At 40.7% G+C, this 18,379-nt stretch overlaps 1 protein-coding gene across 1 annotated transcript; it reads right to left on the bottom strand.

Annotated features, from left to right (window-relative positions):
- Positions 1 to 9,149: 9,149 nt before the first annotated feature.
- LOC141416094 (olfactory receptor 10H1-like) lies at positions 9,150 to 18,076 on the bottom strand. The gene is made up of 3 exons (XM_074053243.1): positions 17,810 to 18,076; positions 15,766 to 15,910; positions 9,150 to 10,066 (listed from the first exon to the last, which is right to left on the bottom strand). Exons 1-3 carry the CDS (start codon positions 18,074 to 18,076, stop codon positions 9,150 to 9,152), a joined length of 1,329 nt encoding a protein of 442 aa, XP_073909344.1.
- Between the last annotated feature and the right edge of the window lie 303 nt (positions 18,077 to 18,379).

Genomic DNA, 18,379 nt, shown 5'->3' with positions numbered 1-18,379 from the left:
CAGGGCTTCATGTGGTGTGTGTAAGTGGGAAGAGAGAGATGGCCAGTGGTAGTGGTCAGAGGTGGGGTCTCCATGCCTGCAGTGTGTGCAGAGGATCACCACTCAAAGATTCTGACTGTGCTTACACTGATTTCGGCATTTATCATTATTCTCTGTCACCAGATAAATTAATGCTGGATTTTTTGGTCTTTGGAGAGAAAAGAAAGGCAAGCATTTTCCCCTTTGGGAGGAGGTGAAGCTGTCACCTAAGGGGCAAGTGGCACCCAATCTAAGAGGCCACCAAAAATTCAGTGACCAAGACAAACAGTATTGAATGCAATATTTTTACTCAAAATTATTTTATTTCCTTTAAAATTGAATGTGTTTATGAGGAATGGTGTGATTGATTTGATGCATGTAAAAATTCAAAATTCATTTTTAAAATTCCATGATGAACAAAATATCAACATGTCAAATGAACAGGAAGTGCCAATCTGTCCTTTCAGGACCCTGTCTTCCTCACCTTATACTGACCCTGGAGTCTAGTATATGACACATACAAAAAGCAACATTTATTCATCAAGTGAAATTTTTGGTTGTTTTAAGTTTATAAAACAAGTAAGTATAGGAGTGAGAATAAAGCTTGTTTTAATTACAGAATGTTTTGACACTTGGTTAAGCAAAGTTGGCTTTTTCTCTGACGACCAAGGGGAACCACAGTGACATTTCTTGTAAAGGAAAAGAACTGGTGCTAAACATTTCTCATCAGGGAAATGCAAATCAAAACCCAGGAAGGCTCAAGTATAGCCTGGACTACACCCTGGGAATGATCCCCCACAGTGCAAAATTAAATAAAATTTAAAAACAATAAAAAAAGAAAAAGAGGGGGATTCCAAGATGGCAGCTAGAGGGAGGAAGCAGAAAGCGAGCCTCCTATAGTGAAATCTTGGAGAGATGGTGGAGACACACTTTGCAGGCATAATCACTGAGAAAAGGTATAACTTTGACTCCTCCATACCTCCAGCTGGCGCAGAGAATCTCCACATCACATTAAATGGAGAAATCAGCAGGGCCCCTGGGCCGCCAGTCGCCAGTGCCCAGACGGCTTGGGAAGACGCAGACCAGGTGAGCTTTTCGGTACCGCGGTACTCTCACAGACAAGCCTGGGCCAGAGCAGCATAGCCCCCTGTACAGACTGATCTCCACCAGGGGAAAAAAGAGAAACTGAGTAATAAGCAATAAGAGCAATAAAGACACGCAGGGAAGAGGGTGGGGCGCCCTGAGTGCTGAAGATTGGGGGAAGGGAATCCTTCCCGGGACTGTAAATAAACAAGCCGGGCTGGCCAGAGAGCCTCTGGTGGGAGCGGGGGCACACGCCCAGCAACCAGGAGCGGGGAAGCTTGTGAGAATGGCAGAGGGAGGAAAACTCCACAGGAGAGGAGGGAAGACCCACTTCCCACGTGAACTGTAAACAAACATGGCGGCTGGCAGGAGCAGCAGCACCGCCCAGTAATCAGGAGCAGGAAAGCTTGTGAAAGTGGCAGTGGGAGGAAAACTGCACAGGAGAGGGGGGAAGACCCACCTCACACATGAACTGTAAATAAACATGCAGGCCTGAGAATGCAGGTGCAGTGTCACCTTTCCCAGTGCTTGGAAAGGGGAAAGCCTGTAGCTCACCCCAGAGATCTGCATAAATAATGCCTCCAGCACCAGCAGGCTGACAGCAGCAGGCAGGCAAGCCAGAGTTGCAGAAAAAGGAACCCTCTTACACTGTTGGTGGGAATGTAGACTAGTACAACCACTCTGGAAAAAAATTTGGAGGCTACTTAAAAAGCTGGACATCGATCTACCATTTGATCCAGCAATACCACTCTTGGGGATATACCCAAAAGACTGTTACTCCAGAGGCACCTGCACATCCATGTTTATTGCGGCACTATTCACAATAGCCAAGTTATGGAAACAGCCAAGATGCCCCAGCACTGACAAATGGATTAAGAAAATGTGGTATCTATACACAATGGAATTTTATGCAGCCATGAAGAAGAACGAAATGTTATCATTCGCTGGTAAATGGATGGAATTGGAGAACATCATTCTGAGTGAGGTTAGCCTGGCCCAAAAGACCAAAAATCGTATGTTCTCCCTCCTATGTGGACATTAGATCAAGGGCAAACACAACAAGGGGATTGGACTATGAGCACATGATAAAAGCGAGAGCACACAAGGGAGGGGTGAGGATAGGTAAGACACCTAAAAAACTAGCTAGCATTTGTTGCCCTTAATGCAGAGAAACTAAAGCAGATACCTTAAAGCAACTGAGGCCAATAGGAAAAGGGGACCAGGAACTAGAGAAAAGGTTAGATCAAAAAGAATTAACCTAGAAGGTAACACCCACGCACAGGAAATCAATGTGAGTCAATGCCCTGTATAGCTATCCTTATCTCAACCAGCAAAACCCCTTGTTCCTTCCTATTATTGCTTATACTCTCTCTACAACAAAATTAGAGATAAGGGCAAAATAGTTTCTGCTGGGTATTGGGGGGGGGGGAGCCGGAGGGGGTGGAGTGGGTGGTAAGGGAGGGGGTGGGGGCAGGGGGGAGAAATGAACCAAGCCTTGTATGCACATATGAATAATAAAAGAAAAAAATAAAATAAAAAAAGAAAAAAAAAGAAACCATTCTCAGAACTGTCTTCAGACTCTTTTTTTTTTCTCTTTGTCTCCCTACCTTTAATGAGAGAACAACCGAATTACACCTGCAAGCTGAAAAACTTACTGAAACTGTGTTGCATTTGAACTTGGGACACTTGGTGGGCTTTTTCTTGTGCGTGTGTGTGTAGTTTTGTTCTTCTTTATGCGTCCCCTTTGATGAGACAACTACAGAACAACATCTGAGGCACCATCTACAGGATTGGAGACTGAGACTTCACTGCATTTGAACTTGGAGGTTTTTTGATTTTTTGGTTTTTTAAAATTTTCTATTTTTTCATTTTATTTTAATACATTTTTATAAATAGATATTTTTTTCATTTACTTATTTTTTATTTTTATTCTTATCTTTGTTTTATTTTTGATTTTCAATCCTCTCTCTGTCTCTCTAATGTCTGTTCAGCTTACTGTTGATTAGTACACTAAAGCTCCCTGTTTATACCTTTGAAATCTTCTTGTCTGACACCTTGTTCTGCTTTCTCCCTCCAGTCTGTGTATTTGTTTTTGCCATTTCTTAAACTTTTTGCTTTCCATCTCAGCTCACCCTTCCATTCTAAATATTACCATTGTTATTATTATAAGCTAGAAAATACTTAATTGCACACAGTACAGGGACAGTAACACCACCAAAGACAATGACGGGAAGATAGAAAAAACAGGGAAACCAGTTTCCCCACAGCAAAAAAATTAGTAGAGGAACCAGAGGGGAATGAAGAAAACAGGTACTCAGATCCAGCCTCCAACAAAATGAAGATAAACTATGCCAAAGGACCCAATGAAGCCCACAAGAATAATTTAAAAGAAGACATACTACAGGTACTCAATGAGAATTTTATACAGATGATTCTGGATAGGGTCAACCAAAATGTACAGGAGACACTCAAGAAATTCCAAGATAACAAAAATAGAGAATTTGAAAAAACAAAAGAAGAAATAAAGGAAACCATAGAAGCACTGTATACACACCAAAGTGAAAGAGAGAACATGATGAATAAACAGATAAATGAACTCAGGACAGAAATAGACAACATTAAAGAGGAAAACAGCCAGGATATGGAAAACCTCAGAAAAAAGAACGAAACAGAACTCAAAAACAAAACGGAAGGCCAATCCAGCAGAATAGAACAAACAGAAGACAGAATCTCAGAACTTGAAGATGAAATGGTAATTAAAGGAAAAACCGAAGAACTATTAATTAAACAACTCAAGACCTGTGAAAAGAAAATGCAAGAACTCACTGACTCCATCAAAAGACCAAAGTTGAGAATCACGGGCATTGAAGAAGGAGAAGAGGTGCAAGTGAAGGGAATACATAATATATTTAACAAAATAATAACAGAAAATTTCCCAAATCTAGAGAAAGATATTTGCATACAGATGCAACAGGCCTCCAGGACACCAAACAGACCAGATCAAAATAGAACTACCCCACGACATATCATCATTAAAACAACAAGTTCAGAAACTAAGGAAAGAATATTGAAGGCTGTAAGAGAGAAAAAACAAGTAACATACAAAGGTAAACCCATCAAATTCACAGCAGACTTCTCAACAGAAACATTAAAAGCAAGAATAGCGTGGGATGAGATCTTCTGGGCACTGAATGAAAATAACTTCAACCCCAGGATACTCTACCCAGCAAAACTATCATTCAAAATAGATGGAGCAATAAAAGTCTTCCATGATAAGCAGAAACTAAAACAATATGTGACCACAAAGCCACCACTACAAAGGATTCTTCAAGGGATTCTGCACACAGAAAGTGAAACCCAACATAACCATGAAAAGACAGGCAGCACCAAACCACAGGAAAAGAAAAAGCAAGACAGTAGACAGTAACCTCAACATAGGTATACACAATCAAACCTTCAAACAACTAAGACAACTAAATGACAGGAATCACCACGTACCTATCAGTACTAATGCTTAATGTTAATGGACTTAATTCACCAATCAAAAGGCACCGCTTGATGAAATGGATTAAAGAGGAAGATCCAACAATTTGTTGCTTACAGGAGACCCATCTCACCGATAGAAATAAGCATAGGCTAAGGATGAAAGGCTGGAAGAAGATTTACCAAGCCAATGGCCCCCGAAAACAGGCAGGAGTAGCAATACTTATCTCTGACAAAGTAGACTTCAAACCTACATTGATCAAACGAGATAAAGAAGGACATTCCATACTAATAAAAGGGGAAATAGACCAAAAGGAAATAATAATTATCAACCTGTATGCACCCAATGTGAACGCACCCAACTTCATCAAACATACCCTGAAATACCTGAAACCATATATAAACGCCAACACAGTGGTTGTGGGAGACTTTAACACCCCATTATCATCAATAGATAGGTCATCCAAACAAAAAGTCAATAAAGAAATCCAAGATCTAAAATATACAATAGATCAAATGGACCTAGTTGATGTCTACAGAACATTTCATCCAACTTCTACACAATATACATTCTTCTCAGCAGCCCATGGAACCTTCTCCAAAATAGATCATATCCTAGGGCACAAAGCAAGTCTCAGCAAATATAAAAAAATAGAAATTATACCGTGCATACTATCTGATCACAATGAAGTAAAAGTAGAACTCAACAACAAAGTAAAGACAAAAAATATGCAAACAGCTGGAAACTAAATAACTCATTACTTAATGAAGAATGGATCATCGATGAAATAAAAGAGGAAATTAAAAAGTTCCTGGAAGTCAATGAAAATGAAAACATAACCTACCAGAACCTATGGGACACAGCTAAGGCAGTCCTGAGAGGAAAGTTTATAGCCATGAGTGCATATATTAAAAAGACTGAAAGATCCCAAATCAATGACCTAATGATACATCTCAAACTCCTAGAAAAACAAGAACAAGCAAATCCCAAAACAAATAGAAGGAGAGAAATAATAAAAATAAGAGCTGAAATCAACGAAATAGAAACCAAAAAAACCATACAAAGAATTAATGAAACAAAAAGTTGGTTCTTTGAAAAAATAAACAAGATTGATAGACCCCTGGCAAACCTGACTAAAATGAGGGGAGAAAAAACCCAAATTAGTAGAATTAGGAATGCAAAAGGGGAGATAACAACAAACACCATGGAAGTCCAGGAAATCATCAGAGACTACTTTGAGAACCTATATTCAAATAAATTTGAAAATCTAAAAGAAATGGAAAGATTTCTAGATACATATGACCATCCAAAACTGAACCAAGAGGAAATTAATCACCTGAATAGATCTATAACACAAAATGAAATTGAAGCAGCAATCAAGAGTCTCCCCAAAAAGAAAAGTCCAGGACCTGATGGATTCTTTGCTGAATTCTATCAGACCTTTAAAGAAGAACTGATACCAACCGTCCTTAAACTGTTCCATGAAATAGAAAGGGAAGGAAAACTGCCAAACACATTTTATGAAGCCAGTATTACACTTATCCCAAAACCAGGCAAAGACACCTCCAAAAAGGAGAACTATAGGCCAATCTCCTTAATGAACATTGATGCAAAAATTCTCAACAAAATGATGGCAAACCAAGTTCAACAACACATCAAAAAGATTATTCACCACGACCATGTAGGCTTCATCCCAGGGATGCAGGGGTGGTTCAATATATGAAAATCAATAAACGTAATAAACCACATTAACAGAAGCAAAGACAAAAACCACTTGATCATCTCAATAGATGCAGAAAAAGCCTTTGATAAGATCCAACACCATTTCATGATAAAAGCTCTAAGAAAACTAGGAATAGAAGAAAAGTACCTCAATATTATAAAAGCTATATATGACAAACCTACAGCCAGCATTATACTTAACAGAGAAAAACTGAAACCATTACCTCTAAAATCAGGAACCAGACAAGGATGCCCACTATCTCCACTCCTATTCAACATAGTACTGGAATTCCTAGCCAGAGCAATTAGGCAAGAAGAAGGAATAAAAGGAATACAAAAAGGTAAAGAAACTGTCAAAATATCCCTATTTGCAGACGACATGATCCTATACCTTAAAGACCCAAAAAACTCTACTCAGAAGTTTCTAGACATCATCAATAGCTATAGCAAGGTAGCAGAATATAAAATTAACATAGAAAAATCATTAGCATTTCTATACACTAACAATGAGCAAACGGAAAAAGGATGTATGAAAACAATTCCATTACAATAGCCTCAAAAAAATCAAATACCTAGGCGTAAACCTAACAAAAGATGTGAAAGACCTCTACAAGGAAAACTATACACTTCTGAAGAGACTGAGGAAGACTATAGAAAGTGAGATCTCCCATGCTCATGGATTGGCAGAATCAACATAGTAAAAATGTCGATACTCCCTAAAGTAATCTACATGTTTAATGCAATTCCCATCAAAATTCCAATGACATTCATTAAAGAGATCGAAAAATCTACCGTGAAATTTATATGGAAACACAGGAAGCCACGAATAGCCAAGGCAATACTCAGTCAAAACATCAATGCAGGAGGTATCACAATAACTGAGTTCAAACTATATTACAAAGCAGTAGCAATAAAAACAGCATGGTACTGGCACAAAAACACACAGGAAGACCAGTGGAACAGAATAGAGGACCCAGATATGAAGCCACAAAACTATAACCAACTTGTCTTTGACAAAGGAGCTAAAAATATACGATGGAGAAATAGCAGCCTCTTCAACAAAAACTGCTGGGAAAACTGGTTAGCAGTCTGCAAAAAACTGAAACTAGGTCCATGTTTATCACCCTATACCAAGATTAACTCAAAATGGATCAAGGATCTTAATATCAGACCACAAACTCTAAAGTTGATACAGGAAAGAGTAGGAAATACTCTGGAATTAGTAGGTATAGGTAAGAACTTTCTCAATAAAAGCCCAGCAGCACAGCAACTAAGAGATAGCATAGATAAATGGGACCTCATAAAACTAAAAAGCTTCTGTTCATCAAAAGAAATGGTCTCTAAACTGAAGATACACCCACAGAGTGGGAGAAAATATTTGCCAGCTATCCATCAGACAAAGGACTGATAACCAGAATATATAGGGAACTTAAAAAACTAAATTCTCCCAAAACTAATGAACCAATAAAGAAATGGGCAAGTGAACTAAACAGAACTTTCTCAAAAGAAGAAATTCAAATGGCCAAAAAGCACATGAAAAAATGCTCACCATCTCTAGCAATAAAGGAAATGCAAATTAATACCACGCTAAGATTCCACCTCACCCCTGTTAGAATAGCCATCATCAGCAACACCAACAACAACAGGTGTTGGCAAGGATGTGGGGAAAAAGGAACCCTCTTACACTGTTGGTGGGAATTTAAACTAGTACAACCACTCTGGAAAAAAATTTGGAGGCTACTTAAAAAGCTAGACATTATCTACCATTTGATACAGCAATACCACTCTTGGGAATATACCCAAAACACTGTGACACAGGTTACTCCAGAGGCACCTGCACACCCATGTTTATTGCGGCACTATTCACAATAGCCAAGTTATGGAAACAGCCAAGATGCCCCAGCACTGACGAATGGATTAAGAAAATGTGGTATCTATACACAATGGAATTTTATGCAGCCATGAAGAAGAACTCCACTCCCAGTAATATGCCAAAACTTATGAAAACATATGCATACACAAAAGCTTATACATGAATATTTACAGCTGCATAATTCATCATAGTCCAAAAGGTTGACACAATGCAAATGCCCATCAACTCATGAGTGAGTAACAGATGTGAACTATCCAATTAATGGAATATCATGCAACCACCTGATCCATGCTACAATGTGATGAACCTTAAAAGAATAATGTTGAAGGAAAGAACTGAGACTCAAAAGGACACACATTGTATGAGTCCATCTGTGTGAAATAAATCAAACCCATAGAAACAAAACAGTATATTTGTGGTTGCCAGTATATGAGTGAAAGTCTCAGAATTTTTTTTTTTTAGATAGGGTCTTGCTGCATAGACACAGCTAGCCCCAAATTTACTATGTAGTCCAAGCTGGGCTTGAATTTGCAGTACTAGTGACTCAGCCTCCTTAGGGTTAGGATCACAGATATTTACCACCTTAACTTTTAGGGTTCAGAGTTTATTGTGGAGGCTGTAAAGGTGTTTTAAAATGGCTGTGCTGATTACTATGAAAACCTATAAATGGTTGAATTATATAGTATGTTGATTTCTCAATAAAGGTGCCCCAAAAGACCATATCTAGTCAATGAAAAATGTTCAAATGTTTCAAGTGATATAACATCACTATTCACAAGGAAGAAAGGCATATGGCAGGGCAGAGAGAGAGACAGAGATAGAGAGACAGAGGGAGAGAGAGAGAGAGAATGGAAAGACAGAGGGAAGAGTGACCAAGAAGGATAAATGAGCTTCCTCCCACCATATTCCTGCTAGAAAGCCAGCATCTTCAGGGATTCTGGGGAAAGAGTTTACTCAGCAAAGTCTTCTTCATGGTGGTCTTGAGTTCCTTCTCCTCAGACTGAAGATGATGGGGCTGAGGAAGGGTGTGAGGACTGTGTAGGTGATGCCCATCAAAGTGTCTCCTTCCAGGGACTGGGGGTCCTTGGGATTTAGGTAGATGACAGAAGCAAAGCCATAGTGCACCATTACCACTGTCAGGTGGGATGCACAGGTGGAGAAGGCTTTGTATCGCCCCTCAGCTGAGGTGATACTCAAAATGGCAGCAACAATGAAGGCATAGGAGAGCAGAATGAGAAGGAAGCAGCCCAGAAGGGCTGAGATACACACCAGGCCCAGAACTTTGCCCACTACTGGTACATCCTCTCCACAGGCCAACTTCAACAGAGATGGCATATGGCAGAAGAAATGGTGGATGTCATTGGGTCCACAGAAGGTGAGGTTGAATATGACTGTTGTGACCACAATCCCCATGACAGAGCCACCAACCCAGGACCAGGCCACCAGACAGGCACAGCCATGGGGGCTCATGAGCACATTGTAGTGCAGTGGGAGACAGATGGCCACATAGCGGTCATAGCCCATGACAGTGAGTAGGAAGGAGTGGGTGAAGCCAAATGTGAAGGAGAAGAACATCTGGCAGGCACAGGCCAGGAAGGAGATGGAGTGGTGGGTGGACAGCAGGTCAGCCAGCATGTGTGGGATGATGGGCAAGGTGTAGAGGATCTCGGAGATGGACAGGGCACAGTGGAAGAGGTACATGGGTGTGTGGAGGCTGCGCTCACTCCAGATGGTGGCCATGATGATCAGGTTGCCCAGCAGTGTGAACAAATACATCAGCAGAAACAGCAGGAAGAACATCAGCTGAAGGTGGGGAAAGGTGGAAAAGCCAATGAGGATGAACTCAGACATGAAGGTGAAGTTTAAACCAGGTATGGCAGCCATACCTGATGGGAGACAGAAAACATTACTCAGTGTTTAGGAGCACAAGGGTTCCCAGTGAGTTCTGGCCTCCAAGAACATGTGAGAGGCTCCTTCACCTATCCAAGATATGATTAGTCGACCTGCAAATGCGTGTTTATGTTATCATCCCTTAGCATTCATAGGGCATTAGTTTCAGCACAGCCCTATCTACCAGATATCAAAACTTCAGGTGCTCAAATCCCTTTTGAGAATATAGCAGTGTTGCATAGAACCTATGAACATACTCTCAGACTTTAAATCATGTTTAGATGACTTAGAATATTGAACACAATATATTGTGATATAAGTAGTCATCATACCACATTTTTAAAAGAATTATCAGAAGAAAAAAATGATATTTGCTTAATATAGACACAGGAATCACAGACCTAATACATTTTTGAAACACAGATGTAGGATTCATGAATACAGGAAGAACTGTAATAATGTGTTGAGGTTTGAACAAAATCATGGATCTTAAGTACATGACCTCTGACAAGAACTCAATAAATAGTGCTACTGATAAAAACAATTATTATTACTACTATGTTTAAATCCCAGTGCTAGGACCTCAGTGTTTCTACTCAGTGACATGTCGGTTGAGTCTCCAATTCGAAGGTACATGACTTGGCTGAGTACCGTGTCTCAAGCCTGTAATCCTAGTTACTTGGAAGGTGTGGATAGGGATAGTCATGGTTCAATTCCAGCCCAGAGAAAAAGCTCACAGGACCCAATCTCACCAGGTGGTGTTCCCCTGTCATCCCAGTTACACAGGAAGTAAAAATAAAGAGAATTATGGTCCAAGCATAAGGCAAGACCTGGTCTCAAAAATAACTAAAGCCAAAAGGGTTAGGGGCATGGCTAAAGTGATAGAGCACCTACCTAGCAAGTGGGAGGCCCTGAGATCAAACCCTGGTACTGCCAAAAGGAAAGAAATAAATGGTAATGAAATTTGAAATGACAATTAAGTCTAATTGATTATATGATAGAACATAAATGGTATTAGTAGAAAAACTGGCAAAACTTCAGACCTGTAGTCTGCTTAAAATAATTGTGGTGATGTTAAATTCCTGATAATTATACTAGGGTTATGTATTGTACTGCTGAGAGAAGTTATGTGAGAAAAGTACAAGAATTTTCTGTATTCTATTTGCCAATTGTCTCAAGTTGTTTTTTTTAAACATGAAAAGTAAAACAAAAGGAAGGCACTATTCAAATTAGCACCAAAAATGATTAAGTGTATAGGCTTTAGTTTAACCCAGACCATAGAAGGCATCCATGGAAATCAACTAAACCTCTCATGAACAGAAAACATGGCAGATAATTTTTAAAAATCTTGAAATTGAAAGACAACAATAGCCAGATGGTAATTCTCCCACATAGATAATCTCCCCAAAGATGTCCTCATAAAATATGTAGTTGGAGTTCTTGAGAAAGTGACACACTTATTATAAAACTTCCATGACTAAATAAAGATCCATGAATAACGAGTCTAACCTTGACATAGATGAGGGAAAGGAAGCCCTAAAAAGTAGACAAAATGAAAGCCTTAGACAAAGATCAGGCCTTGATAGGTGAGATCACAGCACACATTTAATAGGCAAAGGAGGAATAATTCAGAGAGGCTGTTGACAAAAGTATCTTTCTATAGAAATAAAAGATACTTTCAAAGACAGAATCAAGACTAATTAAAGGGTCTAACTGTGGAAGATAAAAATACACTAACTACAAGAAAAGTTTGCCAGGTACTTGGGGGGCAAAAGCAGAGGATCATGAGTTTGAGACCTGCCTGAGCAAAATTAGTGAGACACTACCTCAAAAACAAAAACTTCCAGGAACTGGTGACTCATGCCTGCAACCCTAGGTATTTGGAGGTTGAGATCAGGAGGATCTCGGTTTGAGGGCAACCCAAGCAAAAAGTTCTAGAGGCTCCATCTCAACCAATAGGCAGACATGTGTGCATCTGCACCCCAGCTGTGGTGGGAAGTACAAAATAGCAAGACTGAGGTCCAGGCCAGCCTGGGCAAAACCAGTCATTCCTTATTTCAAAAATAACCAGACAAAAACAGGCTAGAAGCTTGGCTCAAGAGGTAGAGTGTCTGCCTAGCAAGTGTAAAACCCTGAGTTCAAACCCCAGTACTCAAAAACAAACAACAGGAAGGAAAACATTTAAAATAAAAAGCAAATAAATAAAATAAGTGTTGGATGATTGTTTTTCATTGTGGGGACTTCTTAAAAATGAAATCAAACTATTAAAAGAAGAAAATCCTGAACCAAAAACTAAATAAAGGTGATCAAGACCAATATCAACATCACAGATCTTTGAAACAAAGAGAATCATGGATAAAGTTAACACCTGATAGTCTGCAAGAAGATATGTGCAGTATTAAAAACACCTGTAATCACAGATACCAGGAGGCAGGTCAAGGTTAGCCCAGACAAAAAAGTTAGTAAGAATGAAAAACCGCAAGGAAGTGACATCATCTTTCATCAGTGTAAGAAAATTTAGGGAGCTCGATGCTGCTACAGGTTGGCCTACACTAAAGACAACAATTTTTTATATACTTCAAAATCACACCAGAAGAGACTGGGGTTTTCCAACCTGTGGAAATCATAAATGCTTGAGGACATGGATATGATGTTTACCCTGATTTGATCTTTCCACATTATATACGTGAATCAAATTATCACACAGGACACCATAAATGTATACAAACATTGTTAGTCAAGTGAAAAAAAAAACCTAAGGCAGCCATTCCATCAAGGACCTGGTAGTTCATCATCAAATACAGGACACTTACTCTATGACCCATACACACAGCTCCTGGAAATCCACTTGAAGACACTTCTCACACAGGTAAAGGGATGTGACCAAGGACACTCAGTGCAGCATTGTGTGGGATGGCACAGAGTTGGGGCAGCCTGAAGAACCTCACAAGCTGGGAAAGTGGGGGAGTAAAAATGAGGTGAATTCACATCATGAAATCCAAGGAAAATTTAGGAACCACAAACTTGACATAAATACAGTAAAATGGATGACACATTTCTGAGTGCAGAGAGGAGATCCCAGCACTGAATAATGTCTATGCAACAGGACCTATGTTGTAAGAATCCAGGCAAACAGGACACACTTTGAATGAATTATGACAGGTGCATGGGGAGTGGAAACAAGAGTAGCAAATGAGAATAGATAAGTATAAATTAATAAAATAGGGTTCTCACAGTTTTGCAGATCAACCAGGATAAAATGTCATTTGTTGACAAGTAAAATGAACTCAAAAGCCTGCCATTCAAGTTCACTAAAAATGTGTGAATATACATATATTGTTTTTCATACAGATATATATGTATCATTGACTAACTCAAGCTACTGTCTTGACAAGTTTCCAAATGTTCCCCGTGGGACAAGGTTTTCTCCAAAATCACAAAGTTGACCAAAAGCCTGCCTGGAGGACAGTTGCTATGTGTTCTTTCTTGGCAAAGGTCAGTCTAGTGCTTGTGTTGTAGGACCCAGAATGTCACCTGGGAGATGGACAATTTGACTCCACTCAAGGAAGGGTCATCACACATGTGAAAGAAACATGCATGGGCTAGTGGGAACTTGGCCAGCTAAACCAATAATGTTAACACTAGCCACAACTCATTCTTCCTATTCCTCATTCCTCCCTCCTTCAGCCACCATTTCTGGACCACACTCCCTGGCTGTCCACCATGGGAACCCAGTCCCAGCTTTGATCTAGGGCCCTGATCTCTGGCCATTGTGCCTGCCCATTGTCTTCCTCTTCTCCAGCCCTCCTCATTTCACAGGGACAAATAATTTTTGGAGACAACTGCAGGTTGTGGAGTTGTGCAGAACTTGAGCTAAAACCACAATTCTCATTGTGTGTTGGGATAAGCAGTGTGAGAACCCCATGGGATTGTCACACCAAGTGCTCAGCACAAATTTCTGAAAGCTTGACAGCTGACACTGTTAACACTGCTGTCATCTATCACCATTACTAATGGTAGCCTGTTGAGCTGGTCCTCACTTATCATTCCCTGACAGGTGACCCATGTTGGTGCTGTAACTATCCAGAACGTCAATCTCATACCAGGCTAATTTTTCCTGATAGTGTGAATGTCTCCCAACTCTCAGCACCTCAAGGCAGGAGTCCTGCTCATAAATGCACAGATGCTACTAATAATTAGTTTTCCAGGTCCCTTTCTCCATGGAATGTTGTCCAGGCTACACTTTTCCCCAACAACCTCTTCATGAGGCTGTCCAAGGGGGATCTCCAAGTTCTCTGCAGGTACCTGGATCTACGTGAGAATAAACCCAGGGTCCTTTTCATTGCTGCAGGCTTCCAGACTCAGCTCTAAGCTGGTGCATATGCAAGCAGGCTACCAGATCCTGTCCCAGTGCCCTGGTTTCTCAAGAGACACTATCCAGCCTATGGAGCACTCTCTGCTCATGCACCTGTATTATAGAGCTAAGATGTGCACAGGTGCAAAAGCAGACAGAGTTCCACAGAGACCCAGGTACCCTGGTTCCAAAATATACACTGGCAATGACACTCAGTGAACACTCAGCCAGACATGATAACATTGTCCTTTATTCTGCATATATCTACCTAGCAGGGATAAAGGCCAGTACTCATTTGAAAGAGGGATAATCTTGGGGCACACAGCAGCCACATGTCCAAAAGCTTTGTGTTGGTTGACCAGTGCCCCCCACACACACCCAGAATTCATATCCACTTGGAACTTCACAATGGTACCTTGTTTGAAAGAGGGTCTTTGCAGATTTAATTCAGGAACATATCTTGAGATGAGATTGTCATGGATTAGGGTGGGCTCTAAATCCAATAACTAGAAAAGCAGAGGAAACAGAGGAGAGGACATGTGAAAATGGAGAGAGAGGTTGGAGTGATACAAACACCTGGCTGAAGAGGCAATGAAGAATTTTTCCTGAGTCTTTAAAGGGAGCATGGCCCTGCTGACACTTTTGCTTCAGAATTCTAACCTCTGGGGGTGGGGAAAGGAAAAGGGAGAAGGAGAATTTCCCTTGTTTTAAGTTACCAGGGTGTAGCAGTAACTTGCAAAAGCAGCTACAAAAATCTAATAGAAGCTTGGAACCAGTGGCTCATGCCTGCAATCCTATCAACTGAGGAGGCAGAGATCAGGAGGATTGTGGGTCATACCCAGGCACAGCAAATAGTTCAAGAGATCCTATCTCAAAAATACCCAACACAAAACAGGAATGGTGAGAGTGGCTCAAGTGGTAGAGCACTTCCTTAGCATGTATGAAGCCCTGAGTTCAAACCTCAATACCACATTTTAAAAAAGAATCTAATATAGATGCACATACAACCCCACACACACTCACCTACAGTGCAAGCATAAGCACACCAGCATGCAGGATGACACAGTCAAACTTGCCCGTCTGCCTCATAAATGCCCTCCCCCACCCCAGCAAGGGGAATGCACTCCACCTCAGAATGGACCCTGGAGACCCAGCTTGGAGGTGCATTGCTTTGGGAGGGCAGACCTCCTCTCCATGTTATTCCACTGTCCTCTCTTATCCCCAAATCAGGGCCTCTTACTACTCCAGTTTTCACTGATCCTCATGCCTTCTGCCTTCCAGCACCCAGAGCACTTACCAGTTCAGCCTGGAAACCAGCTCTGAAAGCAAGGCTTCACTTACCTTCCTTGCAGACCCTTGGGGATGCCCTGAAGCCCACTGTGGGGTAGACTGTGGGCAGAGCACTAAGGTCAAAGTGAAGGAGCAGGTTTATCTCTGCAGGTGTCTTTCCCAGTGGTGGGTTCCCAGAGGCCTCAACACAACCTGTCTAGGAATGAAGAATGCACAGCCCTTACAGTCCAAGGAGGGGGCTGGTGAGCTGAAAATGTGCCTGCCATTCCTCCCATCTATCTCCCATTATCTTTGTATTTCCTCTCTTCATCTTCCTGTTTTCTCTTTCTTCCATCTTTTCTTCTTCCCTCCCTCCTTCCTGGGACCACTTTCTCCCCACCTCTCTCTCACACCTGCCTCAGTTTAGACACTACTCCTCCCAGAAAATATCATCTGTGTCCATCACAGTCCTATAGGGTATCGAGAGTAGCTGCTTCTCAAAGTCTAAGCTTTTGTCAGGAGGACATCCCTCTCTCAACAGGTCCTGGCAAAGGAGTTTGAAGTGTAGATGTCTTGTCTTCAGACAAAATATCCTCTATTGTTGACTCTGGAAAGACAGACACAAATCCTCCCTTCACGTTTTCACGTAGGTTTCTGTGAATCACCATTTGTTCATTGTATTATATCCAGTTTCTCTAAGTATATTTGTGAACTACACAGGATATTTGTAGAAGGCTTATACTCCAATAGTCAAAAGCTTTGAAAATCTTGTTAATTTTCCTATATAGTAACTAATTTCTACTTGTAATGTGATAGTAATTTCAACGTCATTATGCCAGAAATTGAACTGGTATTTTAATAAATAATTCCATACACTAAAAAAAGAACTTACTGTCATGTTAATCTCTATGTTTTTGATGGGGTGGTGAAGGAATGGTTGCCTGCCTGCCTAGCAAGTGTGAAGCCTTCAGTTCAAACCCCAGCACCATCAAAACAAAAATGACTTTGATAATTTGTCAAAATAAGTCTTTTTTGAAAGGTTTGAGAACCATATTATATAGATAAAGCTGACAGACCAAAACAGTGAAATAATAGCTAAAATTTATTGACAGGAAGAAATTACCCAAAGAACAAAGGCAAAATGAAGACATTTGCAGGACAACAAAAGTTTGGAAAGTTATCACCAGAGGAAGTTCTAAAATATGTACTTACAGGAGGCAAATATACCAGAACCAGTAAGAAAATGCAAAAAAAGGTAAAAATTTAGGTAAATCTAGAAAATATTTTGTGTAAAGAAAAGAAGTGTCTAATTGTACATAAAGCACTGAATGAAAATACTGGATAATAATGTATACAAGGAAGGGTGTTGGAAAACAAGACTAAAGCTAATGAATATCCATCCATTGTTTGGGATAGGATGCAACATACGGTTTATACACGTATAGCAAAACTGTCTATAGAGAAAATCCAAAAGAAGCAGCAAAATAACTAATTGAAAGCATGAATGAATTAGAAAGAAGATACAAGACTGTCACACAAAAATCAAGTGTTAAGCGGACATGGTGGTACATGCCTGTAATTTCAGCACTCAGGAGACTGAAGGAGGAAGATAATGAGTATGAGGCAAGCCTGTACTACAAAGTGAGAGCATGTCTCTAAAAATATCTGAACATCGGTGGCTCACACCTGTAATCCTAGCTACTCAGGAGGCAGAGATCAGGAGGATCTAAAGCCAGCCTGGGCAAACAGTTTCTGAGACCCTAGCTTGAAAAAAACCTATCACAAAAAAGGGCTGGTGGAGTAGCTCAAGGTATTGGTCCTCAATTCAAACCCTAGTACCACAAAAAAGTACCTAAAAATAATAAAATGAACAAAGATCAAGAGGACAATCTAAAAAACATTTTGAAAATGCAAATGTTTAAACCTGATACCACTTAGAAAGGCATCACAAAAATAAAACACAAGGGAAAAGAGATGTTACATTTAACAGAAGTGGCCCACCACCATCGGGCACAGAATTGAAACCAAAAATTAACTTGCAACATGGTTCCAAATTCTTTCAGCTGCAGCATCAGGACAACCATATGCATTAAAGAACCTAGGGGTATTGACTCACCTGCATGTTCAGGTTTGCACAGCCACAGATCGATGCAGATCTGGAGGGGGCCATGACACTCAGCTCCAGCCCCTGAGCTACAGCCTGGGAACTGTCCTGCCTGCATAGGAACCGGTGCTGCCGACTTGGCCTTGCCAACCTCAGTTCCACAACAGAGCCTGCCACATCCCTGAAGCCTGGCCCTGACCCTTCCACCTGGGGTCTGGAAGTGGTGACACCCAGTTGGGTCCTCACCAGAAGATGATGCATGGATCCCAAAGGAGACATGTCTATGAGTGCCCAGCAGGGTGACCTTTATTATATTATAAATCATAGACATTGTCATGTAAGTGACTCCAGCAATCTCACCTGTGGTGTGAAAGGATGTTGATTACTCAGGAACCTTGTACATGCGACTTTGGAAACTGACCTGAGGATGGCACTTTCACTTGTGGGCCCTGAATAATCCTGACTCATTTTCAGCCTCACCTGGCCATGGACCACAGCAGCATGGATTACCAGAGACCCATCCAGTGTTCTAACAGCAGAACTCCCAGAAATGGAGTGAATACCACACTCATCAGTGTGGTA

Source organism: Castor canadensis, chromosome 14, assembly GCF_047511655.1.
Source record: "Castor canadensis chromosome 14, mCasCan1.hap1v2, whole genome shotgun sequence".
NCBI classification, from domain to species: Eukaryota; Metazoa; Chordata; class Mammalia; order Rodentia; family Castoridae; genus Castor; species Castor canadensis.
The sequence above is the reverse complement of the archived record's forward strand: the minus strand, read 5'-3'. Positions and strand labels throughout refer to the sequence as shown.

Coding starts and splice junctions, on each gene's coding strand:
- LOC141416094 (XM_074053243.1), bottom strand. CDS start 18,076: ATGTCTCCTTTGGGATCCATGCATCATCTTCTGGTGAGGACCCAACTG. Junction 15,911..17,809: donor GTGCAAACCTGAACATGCAG/GTGAGTCAATAC, acceptor CTTCATTCCTAG/ACAGGTTGTGTTGAGGCCTC. Junction 10,067..15,765: donor CCCAAGGGTCTGCAAGGAAG/GTAAGTGAAGCC, acceptor GTCTCCCATCAG/GTATGGCTGCCATACCTGGT.